The sequence below is a fragment of the Crocuta crocuta genome, unplaced genomic scaffold, assembly GCF_008692635.1.
Source record: "Crocuta crocuta isolate KB4526 unplaced genomic scaffold, BGI_CrCroc_1.0 scaffold395, whole genome shotgun sequence".
In the NCBI taxonomy this organism is placed as follows: Eukaryota; Metazoa; Chordata; class Mammalia; order Carnivora; family Hyaenidae; genus Crocuta; species Crocuta crocuta.
In genome coordinates this window covers 1610345-1634328 of record NW_027532601.1, presented here as the reverse complement: position 1 = coordinate 1634328, position 23984 = coordinate 1610345, and the positions used below count along the sequence as shown (strand labels likewise).

General features: G+C 41.9%; 1 protein-coding gene across 1 annotated transcript in view; it reads left to right on the top strand.

Annotated features, from left to right (window-relative positions):
• The window catches only part of DOCK5 (dedicator of cytokinesis 5), a 164946-nt gene that overhangs the window by 64536 nt on the left and 76426 nt on the right, over window positions 1-23984 (top strand). The window contains exons 14-24 of the mRNA XM_077780138.1: window positions 820-918; window positions 2629-2701; window positions 5157-5260; window positions 6430-6613; window positions 14271-14368; window positions 14977-15066; window positions 16873-16973; window positions 18757-18891; window positions 22119-22230; window positions 22975-23045; window positions 23641-23747. Coding sequence (XP_077636264.1) covers window positions 820-918; window positions 2629-2701; window positions 5157-5260; window positions 6430-6613; window positions 14271-14368; window positions 14977-15066; window positions 16873-16973; window positions 18757-18891; window positions 22119-22230; window positions 22975-23045; window positions 23641-23747 — 1174 coding nt within the window. The remainder of the gene's footprint in view (window positions 1-819; window positions 919-2628; window positions 2702-5156; window positions 5261-6429; window positions 6614-14270; window positions 14369-14976; window positions 15067-16872; window positions 16974-18756; window positions 18892-22118; window positions 22231-22974; window positions 23046-23640; window positions 23748-23984) is intronic.

The window sequence follows — 23984 nt, the reverse complement described above, 5'->3', positions numbered from 1 at the left end:
GGGAATAAATATTACAGCAAAGAGCAGTTTTAGGATGGTGTTGGTTCCCTTAGTGATGACCACCTAGACCCTCAAAGAAAGTGGTAGAAACTCATTCCTATCTTAGTCTTCAGCCCCAAATGTAATCGGTTGATATGTGCCAACATAAGGCATGTGCTGGCCACATGGAAGGTAAAGGGCTCACGCATGGTGTTTGGAGTGTTCTAATCTTTCTAGATAAAATTATCCCCCTTTAGTATTTACCCCCAAAATACAAAAGCATGAATTCAAAGGAATATATGCACCCTGGTGTTTATGGCGACATTATTTACAATAGCCAAATTATAGAAACAGCCCAAGTGTCTGTTGACTGATAAATGGGTAAAGAAGATGTGGTGTATATATATAATGGAATATCACTCAGCCATTAAAACGAATGAAATCTTGCCATTTGCAACAACATGGATGGAGCTAGAGAATATAATGCTAAGCAAAATAAGTCAGTCAGAGAAAGACAAATACCATATAGTTTCACTCATATGTAGAATTTAGGAAACAAAACAAATGAGCAAAGGGGGGAAAAAAAGGAGAGAGACAACCCAAGAAGCCGATTCTTAACCATAGAGAACAAACTGATGGTTACCAGAAGGGATATGGGTAGGGGGTGGGTGAAATAGGTGAAGGGAATTAAGAGTACACATCTCAATGCACACTGAGTAATACGTCCAAGTGTTGAGTCACTATATTGTGTACCCGAAACTAATATTACACCATGTTAACTCTACTGGAATTGAAATTAAAAAATAATCCCCTTTTAATTTCTTTTCTTCCCATCCAAAGAAAGCAATTCATCCTGGTGCTGGATATGAAGGCATTTCGGAGTACAAATCAGTAGTCTATTACCAAGTCAAGCAGCCCTGTTGGTATGAGACTGTCAAGGTGAGATATGCCATTTGTAATATCTGCATATATGAAACCTTCTTTAGATTCCTTTCTTGTTTTTACCCACAAGCCATTCCTCTGTATCCTCAAGTTTTAGACAGGTTGCCTGTGGTGTCCTACAAGAAATGAATGGATAAAATTCTGTATAAGAGTATTTAACTCCAGATTCTTAAATAACATTCTTATTGATAAATGTGTAGAAATTTGACTAGAGAAGCTTGTGGTTGTAATGATGGAATAGGCTCCCAAGATGGTCCAAAACCAAATGGAAATTTTCACACTCTGTAAGCCGTTGCCTAACATCTTTTTCTTCTTGGCCTCTAACCAAGTTTTCTGGGCCTCTTCTCAATTTAAATATGTGTATTACACATTCCCAAGTGCTTTTCAGATAAGTCATCTCCTGTAAGTCGCCCAATAGCCCTGTACCTGAAACAATCAGTGTTGTAACACCCTTTCTGATTAGGTAACTGAGACTCAAAATTGTCAGGTGACTTTTCAAGATCCTGTATCTGCCTAGTGTCCAAACCTAAACTGGAGCCCACTTCGTTTGAATCCCAGGCTCTATCAGGTCTTTTGGATTGCCAGGGTCTTAGGAGCTCTCCATAGAAAACTCCAAGAAAAAAATTGCACTAACATCTCAATTCAGAAGTAACCATTTTCCACAATTTTGTAGAATTCATTTGTTTTGGATTGTGGTGTTTATAACAGATCTATAATGTGCTGTTTAAAACTACTTATCTCAAGGGGCACCTGGGTGGCTGAGTCTGTTAAGCCTCTGACTCTTGGTTTTGGCCCAGGTTATAATCTCATGATTCATGGGTTCGAGCCCTGCCTTGGGCTCCATGCTGAGATTGAGAATCTCTCTCTCCCCTCTCCAACCCTCCCCCACTGTGTGCATGCTCTCTGTCTCTCAAAGTAAATAAACTTAAAAACAAACTACTTATCTGGAGGCATTGAAATTTCCTTAGAAATGGATTTCTAGGGGCGCCTGGGTGGCTTAGTCGGTTGAGCGTCCGACTTTTGCTTAGGTCATGATCTCACGGTTCGTGGGTTCGAGCCCCGCGTCGGGCTCTGTGCTGACTGCCAGCTCAGAGCCTGGAGCCTGTTTCAGTCTGTGACTCCCTCTCTCTCTGACCCTCCCCTGCTCACGCTGTCTCTCTCTCCTAGAAAAAAAAAAAAAAAGAAAAATGGATTTCTAGATTCCATTATGTAATCATGCCATAATTTATTTTTGCCATAAATTCTCTGCTCTTTTCATGGCCATGTACTTCTATTTTCCCCTGTCCCCTCTATATATGTAAACAGTAAAAAGGCTCCTTGTTCCCAGTATTTTATCTTTTCCTTCTATTACAGGCCCTACTTATTACCATATCAGGATACACCTGGCAGCCTGGAAGTTTCTGTATAGACCCCAAGTACTGATCTTTTCCTCTGAAGTATTTCCTCTTTCATACTTGCGAAAGTTCAAGAAACTTCTAATATCCCTATTCTTAGAATCTGCAATGGACAGCGAAGATGGTTTCTCCTGAGATTTTTTTAAGTTTTGAAAATAATTAAGTCTGTGTTGAATGGAACTTTACTCTAAATCTCACTCTTTAGGAATTACTGCTGCAATCAGATACTAAAAATGAGCCTAATTCTGCAAAATGAGCTATGAGTGCAACACTTCATGTATATATAAACTGTAAGTTTTTTATTATTCTGCAGGTATCCATTGCTATAGAAGAGGTTACTCGCTGCCATATAAGATTTACCTTCCGACACCGATCATCTCAGGAATGTAAGTATCGGAAGTTATATTATGTACATGTATACATACATATATAGGGGTGTGTGTGTGTGTGTGTGTGTGTGTATTGCTTGACAATACTTTTGTGGTTCTGGAGATCAAAGTCCTTGGAAACTAGATACTTAGCATTGTTACTTCAGTCAGGATTCACTTATGCTAAAGAAGTCAGAAAAATGGGTTTTTCTGGGCTTCCAAGATCTGTGTTTATCATTCTATATAAGAATTTCCCCAAAATGCGTTCTATGAATACTGAGATTCTGTATGACGCTCATAGTTCCCAAACAAGACCAGGAAATGCTATATATTATATCTCGTCCTTAGATGTTCACAGTGTATGTTGCCATATTGCTGAGAAGTCCTACAGCAAGGAAACCTGTTGATCTATTGTCTCCCCAAATAAATTTTTTCAGGAAAAAACTATTTCAAGCCTTAGATCATAGTGCTTGAAATGACTGCTCGAAAGTGTAAACAGAGAACGAAATTGATTATTTTCAGACTGATCATAAAATTTCTGGAAATGTCTTACTGTCATTCAGTACTACATCAACATGCAATTCTTCATTCCAGACCAAATTTCCTGCAGGCCTGGCCCTGCGGCCATGATAGGACACGGGTAGTGCTCTGAAGTCTCTGTTGGCCTGCGTAGGAAGGTGAACAATAAAACAGGCGATTAAGGTCAGAGCAGAGTGGTAAATGCTACCCCAGCCAAGAGTTGTTAAGGGAGCATGTAGCATAGCATCCAACCCTGTCTGGGATTTACGTGTAAGACTTCTACCTCCTCGCCGAGACTTGAAGACGTAGGAATCGAAGTTAGCCCACTCGAGAGTGACAATGGAGAAATGTGTTTGAAACCCACAAAGTGAATGCAGCAGGGCTGATGTCAGAACAGAGGGAGCAATCATAACATTGAGTCAAACCCCATGAAATTGCTATTTTTGTAGGTTAGTATCAAATAGTCAACATAGAGTTCTACATAACCCTAAACTAGGATTTATCAAGCCCTTAGTTTGTATGAGACACTAAACAAATCTCTCTTTGCACACTATTTGGTGTTCCCAGTAACCTAATAAGATACATACTGCTTTTATCCACATTTATACAGAAAAGAAAGTGAGTACAGAAAAATTAGTTACTTGGTCAGGGTCACAGGGCTAGGAAGTAACAGACACCCCAGGGACCTGAATCCAGGCAGGCTGGACCCCCATCGTGAAGGATGAAGATTATTTTGAATCACATTGTGGAGGTGCCATTAAAAGGTGTTTTATGGGTGGTTAGTGGTGGTGGTTGTGGTTTGATACATGTTTATAACAGCATTATTCATAAGATCCCCAAATTGGGGATATTTTAAAATTGCCTCACGGCTACCACCTCATGGCTGCCATATGCAAATGTAATCGTATAGTGGATTACGGCTCAGTCAATCTAGGGCACATGAGCCACAGCAAACCTCAGAGTTGTGCCCATGATGAGAACAGGCCACAAGTTGCCCCAGCCATCAGCACCTAACTAGGGGACCCTATGAGCTCAGGGGACAGCACCTCAAGATCTGGAGGGAGTACTCTGCTTCCCTGGGGAGCCCAGACCCTCCTGGCAGCTGGGCTAATATCTTAGAAGGGAGAGGTGACATCATAAACCTTGGGGTGTGATTAATAACTTCACTAGTTCTGTCTTAAAGCAACAGAAGTGAGATATCTCATGAAGGTGCTTTGGAGCAGGGTAGTGGACCTGATTAGATCTGCTTTTTCGGAATCTCCCTCTGACTGCAGTGTGGATAAAATGTTGAGCGGAAAAGGACTGCTTGGAAAGATCCTCTAGAAATATAGGGAAGAGCTGGGGCGCCTGGGTGGCTCAGTCAGTTAAGCGTCCGACTTCGGCTCAGGTCATGATCTCACGGTTCATGAGTTCGAGCCCTGCATCGGGCTCTGTGCTGACAGCGCGGAGTCTGGAGTCTGCTTCCGATTCTGTGTCTCCCTCTCTCTCTGCCCTTCCCCAACTCATGCTCTGTCTCTGTCTCTCACTCTCAAAAATAAACATACTTTAAAACAAAGATATATAGGGAAGAGCTGAACAGAACGAGGGTGAGAACAGAAGGGTTGGAGAGGAAAGGTGCCAGTTTCAGAGGTATTCAGAACTGGGAGTTGACAGCTCCGTGTCAACAGCCACATTTCTGATTTAGATCAGTGGTTAGTGCCTGGTCTCCTTTATTTGCAAATGTAGGAAGAAGAACATACTTGGGGGTCCCAGAAGATTTTGCTTTCAGATATATTTCCTTTGAGGAGCCTGTGGCACACACCATACACGTGCCTTACTGTAGCTTGCCCAACAGTGTTCATTATAGCACGATTGAGTATCACACCTTGGAGCAAAATGTGAAACCATCCATCATAGCCATCACTTCCTGGTGTCTTGCTGCACTGCTCAGACATGTTTACTTTTGTCTTTTCAGCCAGAGATAAATCGGAGCGAGCCTTCGGGGTGGCCTTCGTGAAGCTGATGAACCCGGACGGCACCACGCTGCGGGATGGGAGGCACGATCTGGTGGTTTATAAGGTGCAGCTTGTAGAACAAGGCTCAGAAAACTACTGAGGAAATATTTACTGCCTCTGAACTTGGTTCAGCATTATGTGTATAAGCATCGGAAACTTCTCCAGAGCTAGAAGCATTTGCCCCTTCAAGTCTAGAAAACCAGAGGATTCTGCTCACTCTAGCTATGTGGTCTCTCCCAACCCCTTTCTAGAAGGAGTGCTTCGTATTATTATAAGTCCTCTAGAGGACACCTCGCCCTGTCCTGCAAATGGCGTTGTGTGGCCGTGAACAGTTAAGGGCTGCCTCCCACCTCTCCCCTGCATCATCCTGTGTGGAACAGTTACACTGTTGGGCTTGGTGAGGATATGGTGGGTGTGGGAGGATGTGGTTTCCATATCACTGAGAGCCAAGCACCATTTCTCTGTGAGGGGACCTCGCTTCCTTCCCCAGCAGTGTGGTCCTCATTCTTTAACTGCCACAGAATTATCACTTCTACTGAGATTTTAGACTGGAAAGTAGGGAAGGCCTCATTTATCTAAGTATCACAGAGTTGGTAGCTTCTTTGAGATGCATCTGCCTGGGTTGTTTGTTTGTTTTATTTTTTTAAGTTTATTTATTTATTTTTGAGAGAGCAGGGGCAGAGAGAGAGAATCCCAAACAGGCTCTGCGCTGACAGTGGGGCTCAAACTCACGAACCGTGAGATCATGACCTGAGTGAAAATCAAGAGTGAGATGCTTAACTGACTGAGTGACGCAGGCACCCATGCTTGTTGTTTTTTTTAGTTTTATTTTGATTTCTTTCTTTTAAACAGCTCCTTAGTTCACACAGATAGTTTTGGAAGGCATGGCAGACTATTTCTTCCCAATGAATCCAGTCAACCTATCAACCCAGTGAGGTAGAATTGTGACCACTTACAGGTTGAAGAAAATGAAATCCAACCTCAGCCTTTAATATTTATTTATAGCAGAGACCTAAGATATTCTCAGTTTGTAGTTCACAATTTACTCCATTTTTATTCAGTGCTGAAATTATTTCTGGGCTCAAACCCTGAAAAAATATCACAGTGTTTTAGAGTTGGAAGGAATGTAAGTATAATTTGATAAAATGCACGATGCTCGTGATAGAAACTATTTTTATTCGCATCTAAGAGATTTTGCCCATCGTTGGTGTTGCTAACATGCTTCCTTTTCAGGGCGACAACAAGAAAATGGAGGATGCTAAATTCTATCTGACCCTGCCTGGAACCAAGGCAGAGATGGAAGAAAAAGAGCTCCAAGCATCCAAAACCCTGGCCAGCTTTACCCCAACCAAGGATAGCACAAAAGATAGCTTTCAGATCGCCACCCTCATTTGCTCCACAAAGCTCACCCAGAACGGTAGGTGTGTGGTTACCATAGCGACACCACAGTGAGTCCTCTGTTTGGTTGCCCTGGGCTCTTTGTGAGACCCAGGGGGCTAAACCACACAGGACTGCGTCTTCAGAGGTGGAGTGCTGGGTGCTTTGGATTCTGCTCTCTTTTCTTCACTGGGTGTCCTGGGTAGTACTGATCTAGTAGCTAATGCTCTTTCTGAGGTAATCTTGCCTATCTTTCAAATAGGATGAAAAGGATTTTGGTATTTTTTAATATCATAAAACCTGTAAGTGCCTTCATTAACCGAGGCGGAAAAACTGTAGAAGTCTTACGTTTCCTTCCCTCAAGGCAGCAAAGAACTCATATAATAGATGAAACAACAGGTGTTGATAGTAGGGGGATGATACTGGCAGAGAAAAAGAGCCAGTCTCCTACTCAAACAGGTATGGCCGAGAGCAGAGAGAGCTTTCTGTAAGAATTCCATCTGCCCCCTTCCTCCAACCCCATAGAGACTCCTCTTTCCCACTTTTTTCCAAGCCGGAAGGGACTTGTCGTTAAATCAGCTGAACAATTCAAATTCACTCTGTTCCTTCTGGAAACCCCTGCTATCAATTTTAACTTCTCCTGCGTGTGTGACGGCATTTGATACCCAGTAACGGCTTTGCATTCAGTTAACTTAGGTTACACGTCAGAATTCTGCAGAACAGAGTGAGCCAAGAATTGGGAACGCAGGGATTTGCTGTAGAAATTCTATAGCCCCTGTGGTGTATACGAGGATCTGTCCCTTTGGCCTCTTAGAAGATTTGGGTGAGGAACATGGCCGGGGCTCTGGCTTCCAGAAGCGCTAAGGGGTAGACAAAACAGTTCAGATGTGAGGTACACTCAGGGATCAGATGTTGGCTGATCCTTCGGAAGGGTCAGTAGTGTTTGTTTTGATGAATCATGGTTGGCTAGAGAATATAGATAGGATTTCCATTTGGACAAGTGGCCAGACTCAACAGAGTGAATTTTAGAGCCGATACACATGGGAACATAAAAACACACTCACCAAGAATTAAGCCAGAAAAAAGGCAGAACTGTGTAGACTGTGAAAATCTTCATGGTTGCAAAGGCCACCGGGAGAGGAGGAGGGACGAATAGGCAGAGCACAGGGTGGGTTTTAGGGCAGTGAATCTATGCTATATGATACCATGATGGATACGCAGATGCGTGTCGTCATGTATTTGTCAAAACCCACAGAATGTACTACACAGAGTAAACCCCAAATGTTAACTGTGGACTCTAGTTAATAAACTACATTAATCTGGGGTCATTAGTTGCACCAAGCACACCACAGTAATACAGGATATCGGTAGGGGAAGTTGGGGAGCACTGAAAGCACTGAAAGGTGATGTGGGGACTTCTGTAGTTTGTGCTTAATTTTTCAGTGAACCTAAAACAGCTCAGAAAAATAAAGTCTGTTGAGAAAAAGAAACAAAAAGTAAGCCAGAAAACATTCTGAGTTTCACAGGAGTTATGACAACATTATATCCATGCCATAATCCCTCAGGGAAAAAGTAAATGCGATATATGGCCAGCACAAGGTTAAAATGGTACAGTAGGTGTGGAAGATGATTTAGAAGGTAGATCAAAGATTTGAAATGTATTTGGACCCTTTGACCCAGCTGTCTCCCTGCTAGAAATTAAACCTAAAGAAATAGTGAAAGATGAGCCAAAAGATTCACATATGAAGATGTCTTCCTGATACTTGTAAGAAGGGAATAGCGGGAACAATCTGAGTGTCCAGTAAATGGGGGCATTATCATGTGATTAAATGAAATATGTGCAGCTGCCAAATATATTTCAAAATGTAATCCATAGGCATGGGAGAATTTTAACAGTATGAGGGGTATAATCCTACTTTTGTTCAGATGCATGTTGACCATGTGGGGCCACTTTCCTGGATTCAAGTCCCAGCTCTGACACCAGCTGTTTCATCTCAGGCAAGTCACATGATCTCTTTGTGACTCGGTTTCCTCCTCTTTACAATGGGAGTAAGACTGATGTGCCTGGGTGGCTCAGTCGATTAAGTGCCTGACTTGCGATTTTGGCTCAGGTCATGATCTAACAATTCGTGGGTTCAAGCTCCGTGTCGGGGTCTGCGTTGACAGCACAGAGCCTGCTTGAGATTTTCTGTCTCTCTCTCTCTGCCCCTCCCCTGCTCGTTCTCTCTCTTTCCTTCTCTCTCAAAACAAATAAATCAACAAATAAAATGGGAGTAAGACTGGCATATAGTTCAAAGATTGAAGTAAATTAAAATGAGTAAAAGCAAAACAAGTGACTATTAGCTATCATCACCATCATCATCATCATCATTATATGTACACAGAAAAAGACAAAAAGGAAAGACTCCCAAAGTTGGGATGGTTCTTATTTTCTGTATTCTTTCTGTTATTTTCTGAACTTTTAACTGTGGGATGTTAAAATGTTATTTTAAAAAAATTTTTTAATGTTTTATTTATTTCTCAGAGACAGAGACAGAGAGAGACAGCGTGAGCAGGAGATGGTTAGAGAGAGGGAGACACAGAATCTGAAACAGGCTCCCGGCTCTGAGCTAGCTGTCAGCACAGAGTCTGACGCAGGGCTCAAACCCACGAACCGTGAGATCATGACCTGAGCCGAAGTTGGACGCTTAACCGACTGAGCCATCCAGGCTCCCTAAAATGTTATATTTTTTAAGCATGGTAGTGACGATACAAGGCATTCATGTACTTTTAAGACTATTAAAATATAGTCAAGAAAGACAGCATTTATCTCGTAGATTATGCTTTCCAGAGATTAGACTTCAAATAAAGCAAGTGATAAAAGTATATAAAATTAAGTTAAAATAAATAGTAAAAGGAATTTCCATCAGATATAACCATATTGTTAAATAGTTCATTATCTTCAGTCAAAAACTATAGGAAGCTTATTGACAGCTTTACTCAACTCAAGCACTTGATTTGCTGATATCTACATTGCTTATCTTCTAGATGTTCTAAAAATTTTTTTGTTAATTTTTTTTAAAATTTATTTCTGAAAGAGGGAGAGAGACAGCGTTAGCAGGAGAGGGTCAGAGAGAGAGGGAGATACAGAATCCAAGACAGGCTCCAGGCTCTGAGTTAGCTGTCAGCACAGAGCCGGATACGGGGCTCAAACCCACAAACTGTGAGATCATGACCTGAGCCGAAGTCGGACGCTTAACTGACTGAGCCACCCAGGTGCCCCTAGATGTTCTAAACCCAGGCTGTTCTACTGCAGCAGCCACGAGGCACATGGAGCTTGTGACATTTAGTTAGTTTCAGAGGAAGGTATGGATTCAATTCCTTCATTTCCACTAGTCCCATTTCAGATGTTCTGTGGTTTTGTACTGCTGGGGGCTTTTGCGTTGGGCAGCAGATACACAGCATCGCCGTCATCCCAGAAAGTTCCATCAGATGGAACTGGCCTCTGCTTTGTTGTCTTCCCAATTCCTAGAGTTTAGGTCTCAAAAAAAAAAAAAAAACCCACACAACCATCTTAACATGGAAACGAAACAAAAGTCTTATATAGTACCCTACCCCAAAGAAAGTTTAAAGAGGCAAATTCATTGGAACCAGGGAGGAGTGATGGACTGTCATGGCCGTGGAGGGAGATGACAGATGTGGGAAAAGTGAAAAGGACAGCAGGATATCCTGAACATCAGAGGAAACAGGGCATTCCAAGGGACAAATAACAGTAATAAGGATCATGGGCTGCTCATGTATTTGCTTTCTTCTAATTTGATGGAAATCATAAGGAAACAATTTAATGTATTCTGGGAGAGAAAAGCTATAAAACAGTAAGAAACCATCAACCAGAAGAGGGCATTTACTGATAAAGACGGTAGTGTTCTTTCACAGAGAGACCATGACCAAGGGCATTTCTCTTTAGTCTTATGAGGACCATTCAGACTCGAAAGGTTAAGAGCCACTGGACTTTGTTACAAATGGAGCTTGTAGACTCTTCATGTACTAAGTTTTTCAAAACTAGATCAGACTCAGTATGGGATCATTTGTTGCTGGGTCCTTATGGAGAGTGAGAATAGATTTGTGGCTCCAGAAAAGGGAGAGGGAGTTCAAGTCCCTGCAGATGGGGCCCTGTGCTGGGCGATTCCTGGTTATTCCTTTCCCCCTCTAACACACTAGCACATGAAGGCATCAGTGTTGCTATTATTATCCTGTTTACTGAGCAGAAAATTGAATTATAAAAGTGCTAAAATATTTTGCTTAAGTTCATGTCTGAAAATAGATATTCGTAACTCCAAAACTTGTGGTTTTTCTTTATTTTTCTTTTCTTTTTTAAGTATTATCACCTCTAATCCTTTCCCTAAAGGAGTCACTAGCCTTAATATGGGGATTGTCATTCAGAGTACCCTGAATTCTTAAATAGTTTGGGGTGGTAAGTAAATTGAGACGACTTTGGATAACATTTGGATGGTCATTCCTAATGATCCAGAAATTCCATTCTAGTTTTATTCCCCAGACAAGCTGCTGTATCTGAACACCAGAACACACATGAGAATGTTCATGGCAGAATTGTTTGTGATAAATAGAAAAACTGCAAAAGGGCGCCTGGGTGGCTCAGGCAGTTAAGCATCCAGCTCTTAATTTGGGCTCAGGTCATGATCTCGCAGTTTGCGAGTTCGATCCCCACACTGGGCTTCGTGCTGACAGCGCAGAGCCTGCTTGGGATTCTCTCTCTCCCTCTCTCTCTGCCCCTCCCCTGCTCATTCTCATTCTCTTTCTCTTTCTCTCTTAAATTTTAAAAAATGTTAAAAAAAAAAGAAACTACAAATAACTCTAATGTTTATCTACAGTGGAATGGACAAACACATTGTGGTACATCCACACAGTAGGTGAGGTACTGTGCAGCAATTGACATGAGTTAACTAGAGGTATATGTCTCAACCTGCATGAGTCTCAGGAGTGCAGGAAGTCTAGGGAGTTTTGCTCTAAAACTGCTGCCTGTTTTCTAGCCCAAGGACCTTATGATTCACCAGATGCCAACTGTATTCCTAATATGGGCAGTGACGTGGCATGGAAATATTTCCAGGGTGTAAACCTGAGGGCTGATAGAAGGGTTGTTTGCAGATGCTTAAAGCTGCCAGGTGACTCTTCAACATCTAAAATTCTTCTCCTCAGGTGGTATCTGGGGGAATGAAGTAATGAATGGAGCAGTACCATTGCCTACCCTCTGGTGGAAATAGGAGATGGGACAGTAGACAGTACCTAGTGGATAAGCCTAGCACAGTGTCTATTACTAAACGCTAGCTGAGCAAATGAATACAGTTGAAGATTGTGTTGAGCATACTACCAGCTTCCTCAGGGCCACCAGTTCCCTTTCCACCCATCCCTTCATTCTTTCCTCGAAAATGTGTTAAACACCTACTAGGTGCCTAGCACTATGATAGCGTGTAACAATGAATGCACTGTGGTTCCTGCCCTCAAGTGGCTCATGTCTATGAGATGAGCCAAAAAAATACCAAGTGTGTCTTTTTTTATTGGTTATAATGTGTGTGTGTGTGTGTGTGTGTGTGTGTGTGTGTGTGTGTGTGTGTGTGTATGGGTGGGTATATGCATATGCAAGAAGGAGCCCAAATAGCACAGAATGATTGGGTAAGTCTTCCCAGAGGGAATAAAGTTTGAGTTGGATCTTAAATACAATTATGGGCTTACGAAATACATAATATTAAAGTATTTCTGGGCATTTCAGGCAAAGGGAAGAATATATTTAAAGACATGGATCTTTCAGAGCATGCCATAGTCTAGGGGATAGTGAGTTGGCCTGTCTGACTGCTGAGGGGTAAAAGAATGGTGGGCAATGGACTGACCGGAAGGCATTGGTGGGGCCCTACCACCTTCTGTGAGTGGTATTGGGACTTTATTCTGTTGACAGTGAAGAGTCTTTAGGCACTGGATTTTGGAGGTTTCCCAGGGAGTAAACAGTGTACAGTCTAATAAAACAAACACTCATGGGGGCACCTGGGTGGCTCAGTCGGTTGAGCATCCTAATCTTGATTTCAGATCAGGTCATGATTTCATGGTCATGGGACTGAGCCCTGAGTCGGGCTCCATGCTGAGCATGGAGCCTGCTTGAGATTCTCTCTCTGCCCCTTGCCCCAGCTCACTCACTCTCTCTCTCTCTCTCTCAAATAAAATGGGAAAAAAAAAACCCACTCATGAAGCAGATTGGCTATTCTAATGAAGAGTATATATTTCCAGCAACTTCTATATAATTACCCAAGTCCATTGATTAAACAGCATCTATTGCTACTTATATTGGGCAATGCTCTATAAATTAGAAGAGTAACTTGATAAACTAGACAAAATGATAAAATAGTAACAGCCCAGATGTCTGTCCTGTTTCTGTCATACTTTTGTTAGCTCATCATTAATGAAAGTTATAAATGGCTTAACGATCCAAAAGTCTGCACTTTCAATCCAAATACACTTCAAGATTTCTGTCCCAGTCTTACTCAAAGGACCATGAGTCTGTTCTGCCTTCCTTTGAAATGCCAACCTATCTCATTTCCTTGTCTGTTCCTTTATTTTTTTTTTTTAAATGTTTTATTTATTTCTAGGAGACAGAGAGAGAGACAGCGTGAGCAGGGGAGGGTCAGAGAGAGAGGGAGTCACAGACTGAAACAGGCTGCAGGCTCTGAGCTGGCAGTCAGCAGAGCCCGACGCGGGGCTCGAACCCATGAACCGTGAGATCATGACCTAAGCGAAAGTCGGACGCTTAACCGACTAAGCCACCCAGGCACCCCCCTTGTCTGTTCCTTTAAAGAACTCTGGGAAGGCAGTATGATAGAGTAACAAGGTCATGGTTTTTTGGAATCAGATAAATCTGTAATTAAATTCCATTCATAGTATTTCCCGGCAGTTGTGCGATCTAAGGCAAGTACCTTAATTTCACAAAGCCTCCATTTCCACAACTCAAAAAAAGAAAAAACAAAACTTAGTCTACAATCTGGATACAGCACTGGATTAGTACATGCGTGTAAGTTCCCTTTTCCCTCTGCGTACACCAAGACACACGTAGTGACAAAGGACCGAATTAAGCAATGCAGCAAATCAAAGGTAGGAAGTTTACCTAAGAGTATTGTTTTTCAGGGGCGCCTGGGTGGCTCAATTGGTTAAATTTCCAACTTCGGCTCAGGTCATGATCTCATGGTTCGTGGGTTCGAGCCCCGCATCGGGCTCTGTGCTGACAGCTCGGAGCCTGGAGGCTGCTTCCAATTCTGTGTCTCATCCTCTCTCTGCCTCTCCCTCACTCTAACTCTATCTCACTCTTTCAGAAATAAATAAGTGTTAAAAAAAATTTAAAACAAAGTGTTGTTTTTCAACTTTTCATCTGTATGACTATGATGTCATTATTTCAGAAATGCAAATGCCATTCAGGAATTCAGTTTTATGTTCTTCTCTATTATTGGTTAATTTTTTTCTCTGATGAATGAAAGACCACAAGGGTTTTCTGATTTAGATAGGAGAAAATAAAAATTTTTTAAAATACATAAGGAATTAGTCACTATCAAGAGCAGTTATCTTTTCTAGAGAGTTCTACAGGGGTATCCTGAAATAGTATGGGTTGCTTCTTCTAGTAATCAGTGTCTAATTTTATGGTTGGTGGTCGTTCTTCCCAGTTGACCTGTTGGGCTTGTTAAATTGGCGTTCGAACTCCCAGAATATTAAACACAACTTGAAGAAGTTAATGGAGGTGGATGGAGGTGAGATCGTTAAGGTATGTTCAGGCCTAGAAATACAGTCACTGTATCCCTAGTTCAACATTTCACATTAAATCAGTGCTTAGAAATATAAAACTTGTGGGGCACCTGGGGGACTCTTGAATTTGTCTTAGGTCATGGTTCTTGGGTTGTGGGATCAAGTTCCACATTGGACTCTGAGCTGACAGCTCAAAGCCTGCTTGGGATTCTCTCTCTCTCTCTCTCTCTGTCTCTCTCTCTCTCTCTCTCTCCCCCCTCCCTTCCTCCCTCCCTCTCCCTCCCATTTGCTCCTCTTCCTCACTTGTATGCAGGTACTCTCTGTCAAAAAATATATTAATATATAATATTAATATAATATAATATTAACATTAATTATTAATGTATTAATATAGAATAATATAATTAACCATATTGTTACATATAGTAATATACTATTTTATTATGTTAATATATACTTATATACATCATATGTGTATGTAAACTTGTTATCTACATCAGGATGTATAAGTGCCAGTTTCTAAGCAATGCTATTTTTAAACCTTTCCTATTGAAACCGAATTTTCCCTGACTTTCTGCAGTATAGAACTGAATGGAAAGTATGAAATAACCTCTTTTTTTTCTTCAGTTTTTGCAAGATACGCTAGATGCACTTTTTAACATAATGATGGAAATGTCAGACAATGAAACCTACGACTTCCTTGTGTTTGATGCACTGGTAAGCAGTTAGACACATTAACTAGTTTATGACTGTAACAAATATCATCCTGCATAAATATTTGTATAGGTCTCTCAGATAGTTTCTTTAGTCTAAATTCCAGAAGTTAAATTAGAAACAACTGACTTACGTTCAAAGCCCTTATTTTTCTGTTACCTGTTAGATCTCACTTTATGATCTGCTTTCTCTTTTCTCATTAGGATAAAAAAGGTGTTTTCTTACATGAGAAATGAGGAAATGCTTTAACTTACTTAAAATTACCTTATTATAGGGGTGCCTGGATGGCTCTGTTGGTTGAGTGTCTGACTTAAGCTCAGGTCATGATCTCACAGTTTGTGAGTTTGAGCCCCATATTGGGCTCTCTACTGTCAGCGTGGAGTCTGCTTTAGGTTGTCTGTCCCCTCTCTCTCTCTTCCCCTCCCCTGCTCGCTCTCTCTCTCTCTCAAAAATAAATAAACCTTTGGGGTGCCTGGGTGGCTTAGTCTGCTAAGCGCCAATTTTGACTCAGGTCATAGTCTTGTGCTTAGTGGGTTCAAGCCCCACATTGGACTCTGTGCTGTCAGCTCAGAACCTGAAGCCTGCTTCGGAGTCTGTGTCTCCCTCTCTCTCTCGACCCCTCCCCCATTTGCACTCTGTCTCTGTCTCTCAAAAAATGAATGAACATTAAAAATTTTTTTTAATTGCCTAATTATAAGGCAGGAGGTACCAGGCTGATTGTGGCCATGTTGTGTGTACTTGTGTGTTCGTACAAGGGAGACTGAATTCACACATCAGAATTAAGTATCAGTCTCCTTATGCACAACACACAGCACATAGACAATTAACTATGCCACACCAAGTACTGAAACATACAGCCCATTCCAAACCCGGAAATCTGGACAGTGAGAACTGACGTTAAAATCTTGGAAGGGCACAAATCGTAGTGGACTGGAGGAAGCAGACTCATCCAGACCAAGCATCATTTTCTTATTGCTTGGGTGAAAATTCTGTGCAGATTTACCTGGATGTTGCAGCAAAGAAATAATAGGTATTTTCACCAGCTTGGAGAAACTGATGAATTCAAGAAGGGATCAGGGTGTTAACGATGTAAGATAAAGAGAAGAAAAGCTACAGCTAGGATCACACCTGGCCAGATTTATGGGAAAGAACAGTTGTGGGTTCTGTGGGAGGAGGTCTATAGGTTCTCGTGGGACGGAACAGCTAGCAGCGGGTATATGCAAGCATCCCCTGTGCCCTTCTTTTGTATTCTTCTGTCATCAGTAGGTGCAATGTGGTTATTTGTAGATTACATGCCTGATAGCGATAACGTTGACAAAAGAAGGGGAAGTTGAGGGGAACGTCTGATGAAGTTCAGTTATTGAGGGCACTCGTGCCACACTTGGGACAACTAGGTCATAGAACTCTTCAGTAGCTGCATCCTTGGGTTAGAATTTATTTTTCCCTCAGAAGTCCCCTTTCTGGATCTTTGTTCTGTTTCTCCCATTTTCTTCCTCGACTCATGTTGATTGCGCACTGGCCTCTCTTTAAGACAGTGAGGTCTCTGACGCCACGATTGCTGGCTCTTACTAGATTCCTCATAGCATTTAGCTCAGTGCCTGACACATGATCGCTTCTCTGTTGATGTTAAATTAAAAAAAACAAAAAACAAAAAAAACCTCCAAGACTTTACTTCAGCTCTGGAAGAGTAAAGTGGGAATGCTACAAAAATGGTCAAGAAAGAAAAGAAGGCACCAGGATGTTAACATCTGGCTTATTGAATATCTGGGGCCGTACAGTGCTGCTCTTTATATTTTTCACCTTTGGCAGGTATTTATTATTTCACTGATTGGAGACATCAAGTTCCAGCATTTTAATCCTGTCCTCGAAACCTACATTTACAAGCATTTCAGTGCCACTTTGGCGTATGTGTAAGTATTTAAGGGAACTACCTGTTGTGGGTTATTAGTTTGTACTCTTAGGGCTAGGTTGTTAAAAAAAATGCAAGGGATATAAGCTGAATAAATGTACCCCTATATGTAGAATCTTGTTCTAAGCTTCCAGGTGGAAAGAGGAAACCATCTAAGTATTCCAACCCTGGTAAATGTATTCAGTTCAGTCCCTGCCTTCTGGCAAGTTCCAGAAGAGATAAGGCTATATTTCGTGAAGAATCTAGTACATCTCTAGATGAGGAGTTGAAGCCACAGGGAACACAGTCAGAAACAGAGATCATACTCAGGATCTTAGGAGTTTAGCATGGGTGTCATTTGGTTTAGCATGGAACCCCAAGGGGATCCAACAGTGGATTTAGCAAGACTAAGTCACACATCACAAGTGCTTTGTAGAATTCATTACTTACAAGATATGAGAAGACACCATTTTTCTTTTATACAAAGGACAATGGTGTCTGCCTTTCCCACAGTGCAGCCTCCTTTCTATCTTTGATTTATGAGTTCCTAACTAAGGAAGGCAACTCACATTCAGCTCACCATGGCATTGTATATGGCCTGTCAGCCCACCCCCTCACATTCCAGTTATCTTGCGAAGAGATGTGGTAAAGAGAGACAGGAATGTCGTTAAGACCAGCAGAGATCTCCTTGACAGTGGCTTATGCCAGATTATGCCAACTGCTCTTGCTGATGTATCAGTTTGGCTGCTGACCTGATTTGCCAGGTGGGATCATCGATCCCTTATGTCCTTTCTGAACTAAATAAGAAAGTCCTTTGTTTTATTTGAATGGAGGAAACATAATGGAAACATAAAATAAATGTTTATTTATTTGTAACAGAAATGTTATAAAATGTAAATGACAAAAGAGAGGTGTTATGGGGCAGACTCTCCAACCAACACAATGGACATCGTGCCTGCTGGGCGGGGAAAAGCGGCAGATGCGCTCATGATAGGTTTCTTTCCATCTGGTAGCCTCACTTTCCAATCAGGCAGTACCCACAAGGGAGGAAATCCTACCACTGGTCCCTCATTACCCAGAGCCAAATGCTACACTCCTAGATGTAGTCATCTGGGTTTATTTACAAGACTTCATCAGCTCTACACATGTTCTGTGGATTTTTCTTAGCACTACAAAAGCTCAGAGACTTACAGAGAGGTCAAAATATCCGTGGCCTCAAATATGTGAGTTAGCAAAAGATTAAGGAAATACCTCACCTCTGACAGCAGTCTGACATCTGAGCACAGTTTTATCTGGTGGGATGCCCAGAAACCATGGGTGTTCTCATCACTTTGAGCTTCTTCCACAGTCATGGAGTGTCCCTCTGGCTCCATTTTGTGGATCCCAAAGAGTTTAGGCACCCTGGAGAGAATCAAACTTCTTTCAAGGTGACTACTTTTGGCAGATAGTCCCTTCCTTACAGGAACATCTGAAGATATCTGTAGAACACATTGGAGATTAAAATACCTTCATGGTTTCAAATCCCTTTACCTTTCTTTTCTTGATCCTGTTAAAAAATTTTAAAAATCCTTCAAAGGGAAAGAAACCACCCCCTATTTCTAGGCATTAGGGAAGCTCCAAATCTAGCTGTGGTGAGGAAACTAAGCTGCAGATGAGTTAATTTCCCTGCTCAGGGCATATTCTAGAAGAGATAATAGCAGTTGTGACTTTTGCGTTTCCAGTATTCCAAGTTCCCTTCCTAGATAGCATACCTCAAACCTGAGTACCGCTTTGCCCCACTGACATTTCTTTCTCACCTTTTTAAGGAAACTCTCCAAGGTACTGAACTTTTATGTGGCTAATGCAGATGACTCCAGCAAGACTGAATTGCTTTTTGCTGCTTTGAAAGCCCTAAAGTACTTATTTAGATTCATCATCCAATCCAGAGTACTCTACTTGAGGTAATGGTAGCTGTAATAAGATGTTTATGTGCCTCTTCTCTCTTCATGGACTTTTCCTTAATTCTCATGCTCATGTTCAGCTCTGTGAGTCATGGTTGGGTCATGGAATTGCCAAATTTCAGAACTTCAAGGCTGAAGATGGAGGTAGACGTCGAAACCAACAGAAGGCCCATGCAAAGTCCTTCCGAGTCAGAATTTCTAGGGCAGAAATGACAACAGGGCTTAGAGATGCTGGTGGCTACAGTGTGCAGCTTGATGAAAACCTTGGTTGGTGATGACAGCTTTAGGAAGCAAGGTTCCTGTGGCCAGACTGCATTTAGCTCAGTAAAGGACTCTGTGATGATACTGGGTTTACAAATCTCGGATGGTGAGCTCTTGCTGGTGGTGGATGGAGAATGATGGCAGTTGTCTGGGAGAGATGTTTCCTCAGGTGCGTGTTTCTTTACTGACATCATGCTTAGCTATGTGATGAAACTAAGCCACAGAGATATGATCATTCACACCTGAAATTTCTAGACTAACAGCTCCATCAAAAATAGCCAAGATGAAGAATGAGAAAATAACTTCTCTGGGAATGCCCACACCCCAACGCGATCTCTACCTTTCAATAATAGCAGGATTTCCAAGCTATTAAATTAAAATATATTGTTAAGACACGTTTGGAAACCAGACAGATTGTATGCTAACATATTATTGGGAATAACACTGTAGGTGAGAGGGCTTCATGTCTAGATTTGAGCAGTTTTATTGTTTTTAACGTGGTATGTTTGAAAAATCATAAACAAAACTAACAGCAAACAATTAACGTTAAAAAAGCTCACAACATACTGTATAGATCAAAGCCTTTAATTAGCTTTACTAATGAAAGGCTCTTACCAGTCAACAAAAGAATATCAACACCGTGAATAATAGAAAACAAAAACAGATAATTTATAAGAGACAAATTCAAGCGGTAAATTCAATTTCTTAAAAAATATTCAGACTATGAAAATGCCATACACACACACTATTCTTATCTATACATTTGATAAAGATTAAAAATCTTTATCCTTAAAAAAAAAAAATCTTTATCCTTTGATGAAGTTGGACAAAAAGTGGTCCTGCATTTTAAGCTGATAGGAATGTAAATTCATTAAGGGCAGAATGAATGAAAAGCAAAAACAAAACAAAAACTACAAAAAGCAAAAGAAAATACCACGTTAGCTAGTAATAGCCCATCTAAGAATTTATCTAATGGAAAGAAATCCATCAGGTGTGAATAAAGATGAATGATAAAAATATGTATATATTCAGCCCTTTCAGAAATGTTAATGAGGAAAGATGACTGTTCTTAAACAAAACTAAGGCATAAGACATAAGTACAGTATGATCCCATTTCAAAAATATTAGAGGTTTGGGGGCGCCTGGGTGGCTCAGTCGGTTAAGCGTCCAACTTCAGCTCAGGTCATGATCTCGCGGTTCGTGGGTTCGAGCCCCGTGTTGGGCTCTGTGCTGACAGCTAGCTCAGAGCCTGGAGCCTGTTTCAGATTCTGTGTCTCCCTCTCTGACCCTCCCCTGCTCACACTCTTCTCTCTCTCAAATAAATAAAACATTTAAAAAAATGTTAGAGGTTCGGAATCTAAAATTTTAGTAGGAGTAAAATTGTGAGTAACAGGGTTTTAAGCAGGTTAGTTTTATTCTTTCTGCATTTTTAAAGTTTCTACAGTGATTTTGTACATTTTTGTAGTTTCTAAAAACTAATGACATAAAAGTTCAGATGAGTGAAAGACCATTCCCCCTTCCCTTACAGAAGAGAGCAGAGTTTACGCAGGGCTCTGCAGTCTCTGTCTCTTCAGAGAAGCTTCTTTTATAGCTAGTTCCTTGTATTTTGCAATTATGTTAAATTTCCACCAATTTAGTTAGGGCCTGGATTGTGTCCCACTGAGGGAATATTCCCTTATCTAAAAGTTTCTACAGTGAACTCTGATGTACAGCAATAAAAGTCCTCATAAACCCATAGAAAGAAAACCTAAATTTATGAAACTGAGAAATTTTTTCCACTGATGATTCACTAGTGTGTCACCCTTCGCAACGTTGCAGTGCATCTGAACCATCCTTTTCAACATCATATTAAGAAGAGAACAATGGAAAAGCCAAGATTAGTGTGATTAAGTAACCCATGGAATTAACTAAGGGAGTTGCTGTGTTGAACTTAGTCTCTGAGCACCTGTTTATGGTTATTCCCCTCCGCCCATCTGTTTTTTCTCATTAGAGAGGAACTTGCTCTGAGAAAGAAAGCCTAGAAATCTACATTCCCTGCCTGCTTAGATCTGATAGACACATCTGTTTCCTGGCCCTGTCCAGGAGCTACAAATGAAATCTCACCACACCCCCATCTCCTGCAACCCGAGCACCCTGCCCCCCACCAGTTTGCCCTCATCAGAGCATATATTCCTCTTCTAAGCTCACTTCCTGGCTGGAATATACCTCCACTGGGGAGACACCTAGGGAAAATGAAAATTGTAAATTGCCCACAGTAGGGCATGGATAACTCCATCTTCATCCCTGTGTCTTGTATTAGTCCCCTCCCCCCCTTTTTTAAATGCTGGTACATAGGATGCCAGGTATTGCTGTGGGTGCTGGAGATCGAACAGGAGATTAAACAAGGCTCCCACTCTAACATTGCCTGTGGGTTGCATGGAAGCCAGGGAGGCACAGAGTGAAGAAAGACACTGTAAGATCATTTCAGATAGGTTAAGGGCTAGCAGGGGAGGTGTTGGTGAGGTAATAACCAGGGAGGGAGAAGATCTCTCCAGGAGCTGGTGTTTGGGTTGAGACTGAACAAGGTGGGGGGGGGTCAGTGCAGGAAGCGGTGTGTAGGGCAAGACCTGCTAAGGCTAGGGTCCTGTGGGGCCTGGGTGAGGAGTCAGGAGAAGCCAGTATTGCTGGGCCAAGTGGAACTAGAATGGGGAGTGGCCGGCTAACGACAGATGAGGTAGGGCCTGGTAAGCCATGGTGAGGCACGTGGATTTCATCCCAAGTGGAATGGGAAGCCATTGAAGGGTTTCAGTCAGAGAAGCAGTAAAACGTGGTTGACATTTCCAGTGATTATCTCCTCTCTTGGGTGGAAAGTGGATTATCAAGGGTGAAGAGGCATGGGCCTCCAGCATTGCTTAGGCGACAGGTCTTTTTGAAAATGCCTTTTTAAAGACAGAAAGCCTGACTGATTTTCTCTTTCTGCTGTTAAGGTTTTACGGCCAAAGCGAAGATGGAGATGAATTTAATAATTCAATCCGCCAGTTGTTTCTCGCCTTCAATATGCTGATGGACAGGCCCCTGGAGGAAGCTGTTAAGATCAAGGTCAGCGTGGTTTTCAGCATGGACGCCTCTTTCAGTGCTGTTGCTGATGTTCTGTGACAACAGACGGAGCCATGGTGGGAGAGAAAGTGAATCCTAATTTGTGGAAAGCTGGTGAATTTTAGTATGACCAAAGAAAGTTGTCAAGGGCAAGACCTGTGTTTTAACTTTTATGTACATTTGTATTCTCAAATGTATTCTCAAATGACAGTTTGCCAAAGACAGACTGTCCTTTTAGACGTCCTGTGAATGGCCGTTGTGGTCCCTGTGAATTCAGCCGATTGATCCTGACGTTACAGGCAACAGGTTTTTATTCCGAGTCCCTGCCCATTCCTCCCAGAAGCCCAAAGTCACCATCCTGTTCATCATTATCAATTTTTTTAATGTGAAATAGGCGATCTCTGGGGATTCAGCTCTGAGCTTTATTATTTCTTCTTTGCTCTTTATGGCTGCTTTGTGAGGGAGAGACGTCAAGATTTTAACTACCTCCTTAGATAGAAAAATGAATTCCAAATAGTGCCTGTTGGTAAAGAAGAAGAAGAAAAAAAGCCATGTCACCTGACTTTTTACGAGAAAGATTTTAGGAGATCACCTCTAGCAACATGGAGCTCTCTTCTCTAATGCGAGGGCATCCGTTTCCAGTTCCCTATTGTAGATTTCAAGCCTTTTCTTCCCGAGATTAAGGAGTACATTGTGTGTCCATCCTGTCTGGCAACTGAATTTGCCCTTTGGTATTTCCTCTTACAGGGGGCAGCTCTGAAGTACCTTCCCAGCATAATTAATGACGTCAAACTTGTGTTCGACCCTGTTGAGCTCAGGTAAATAGCAAAACATATTCATTTGTTGACTTTAGCAGAGAAGCAGCCCCTGGCTTGGCTGGGGCCTGGGCTGTTCCCTGTTCTCTTACTCTTCTAATCCCCCTTTGTGCTCCGTTTCTGTGGAAGATCTAAAAGGAGCCACAAAGCCTGCCCCTGTGAGAGATTTGCACTTTCTCTGGGGGAATCAAGACACGCAGACATAAAATTAACTACAGAAGAAAGTACATAATGATACACTTCCAGCCCCACACCTAAGTATCCCGGCACTGCAGAGTCAGATGGTGACCGACAGCGGGGTGGAGTCGGCCAGAAAAGGATTGTGCAGAAGTAGCGTTAAGGCAGGTCTGCAAAGCCAGGATAGATGTGACCGCACTCGGATAGTTTACACGGGGCCAGCCCCGAGGCCGAGCACTATAACAGCGCTCATGGAATACGGTCTCACCTTCACTTCCTAGGAACAGACTCCCAGGGCGTCTGGGAGAGATTTCCAGGTCAAGCTCTCCACACCCGAGTCTCAGAGTAGAGGGGAATCGTGTAATGATAGCTTGAGTGCGACGGAGTGTGCAGATACCAACCTCTGGGGTTTCTCTTGCAGCATGCTCTTCTGCAAGTTCATTGAGAGCATTCCTGACAACCAGTTAGTTCGCCAGAAACTTAACTGCATGACCAAGATAGTGGAGAGCAATCTTTTCCGGCAGTCGGGTATGTCTTCACCAACAACTACTGCTTGTCAGAATTCCAGGCCTCCTGCTGCTTCAGCCAACACTTGCTTTTTTTTTTTTTTTTTAATGTCAATAATGTTCTTGCCAGTAGTTTTTTATGATTTAGCGACATCCAGAGAAACCGGTTTTAAGACTATGAAGTCAGTTCAGCATTTCTGAGAGTATCTTACAGAACAGAGTCCTGCATTTTTCATTTCATTTTATTTACTTATTTATT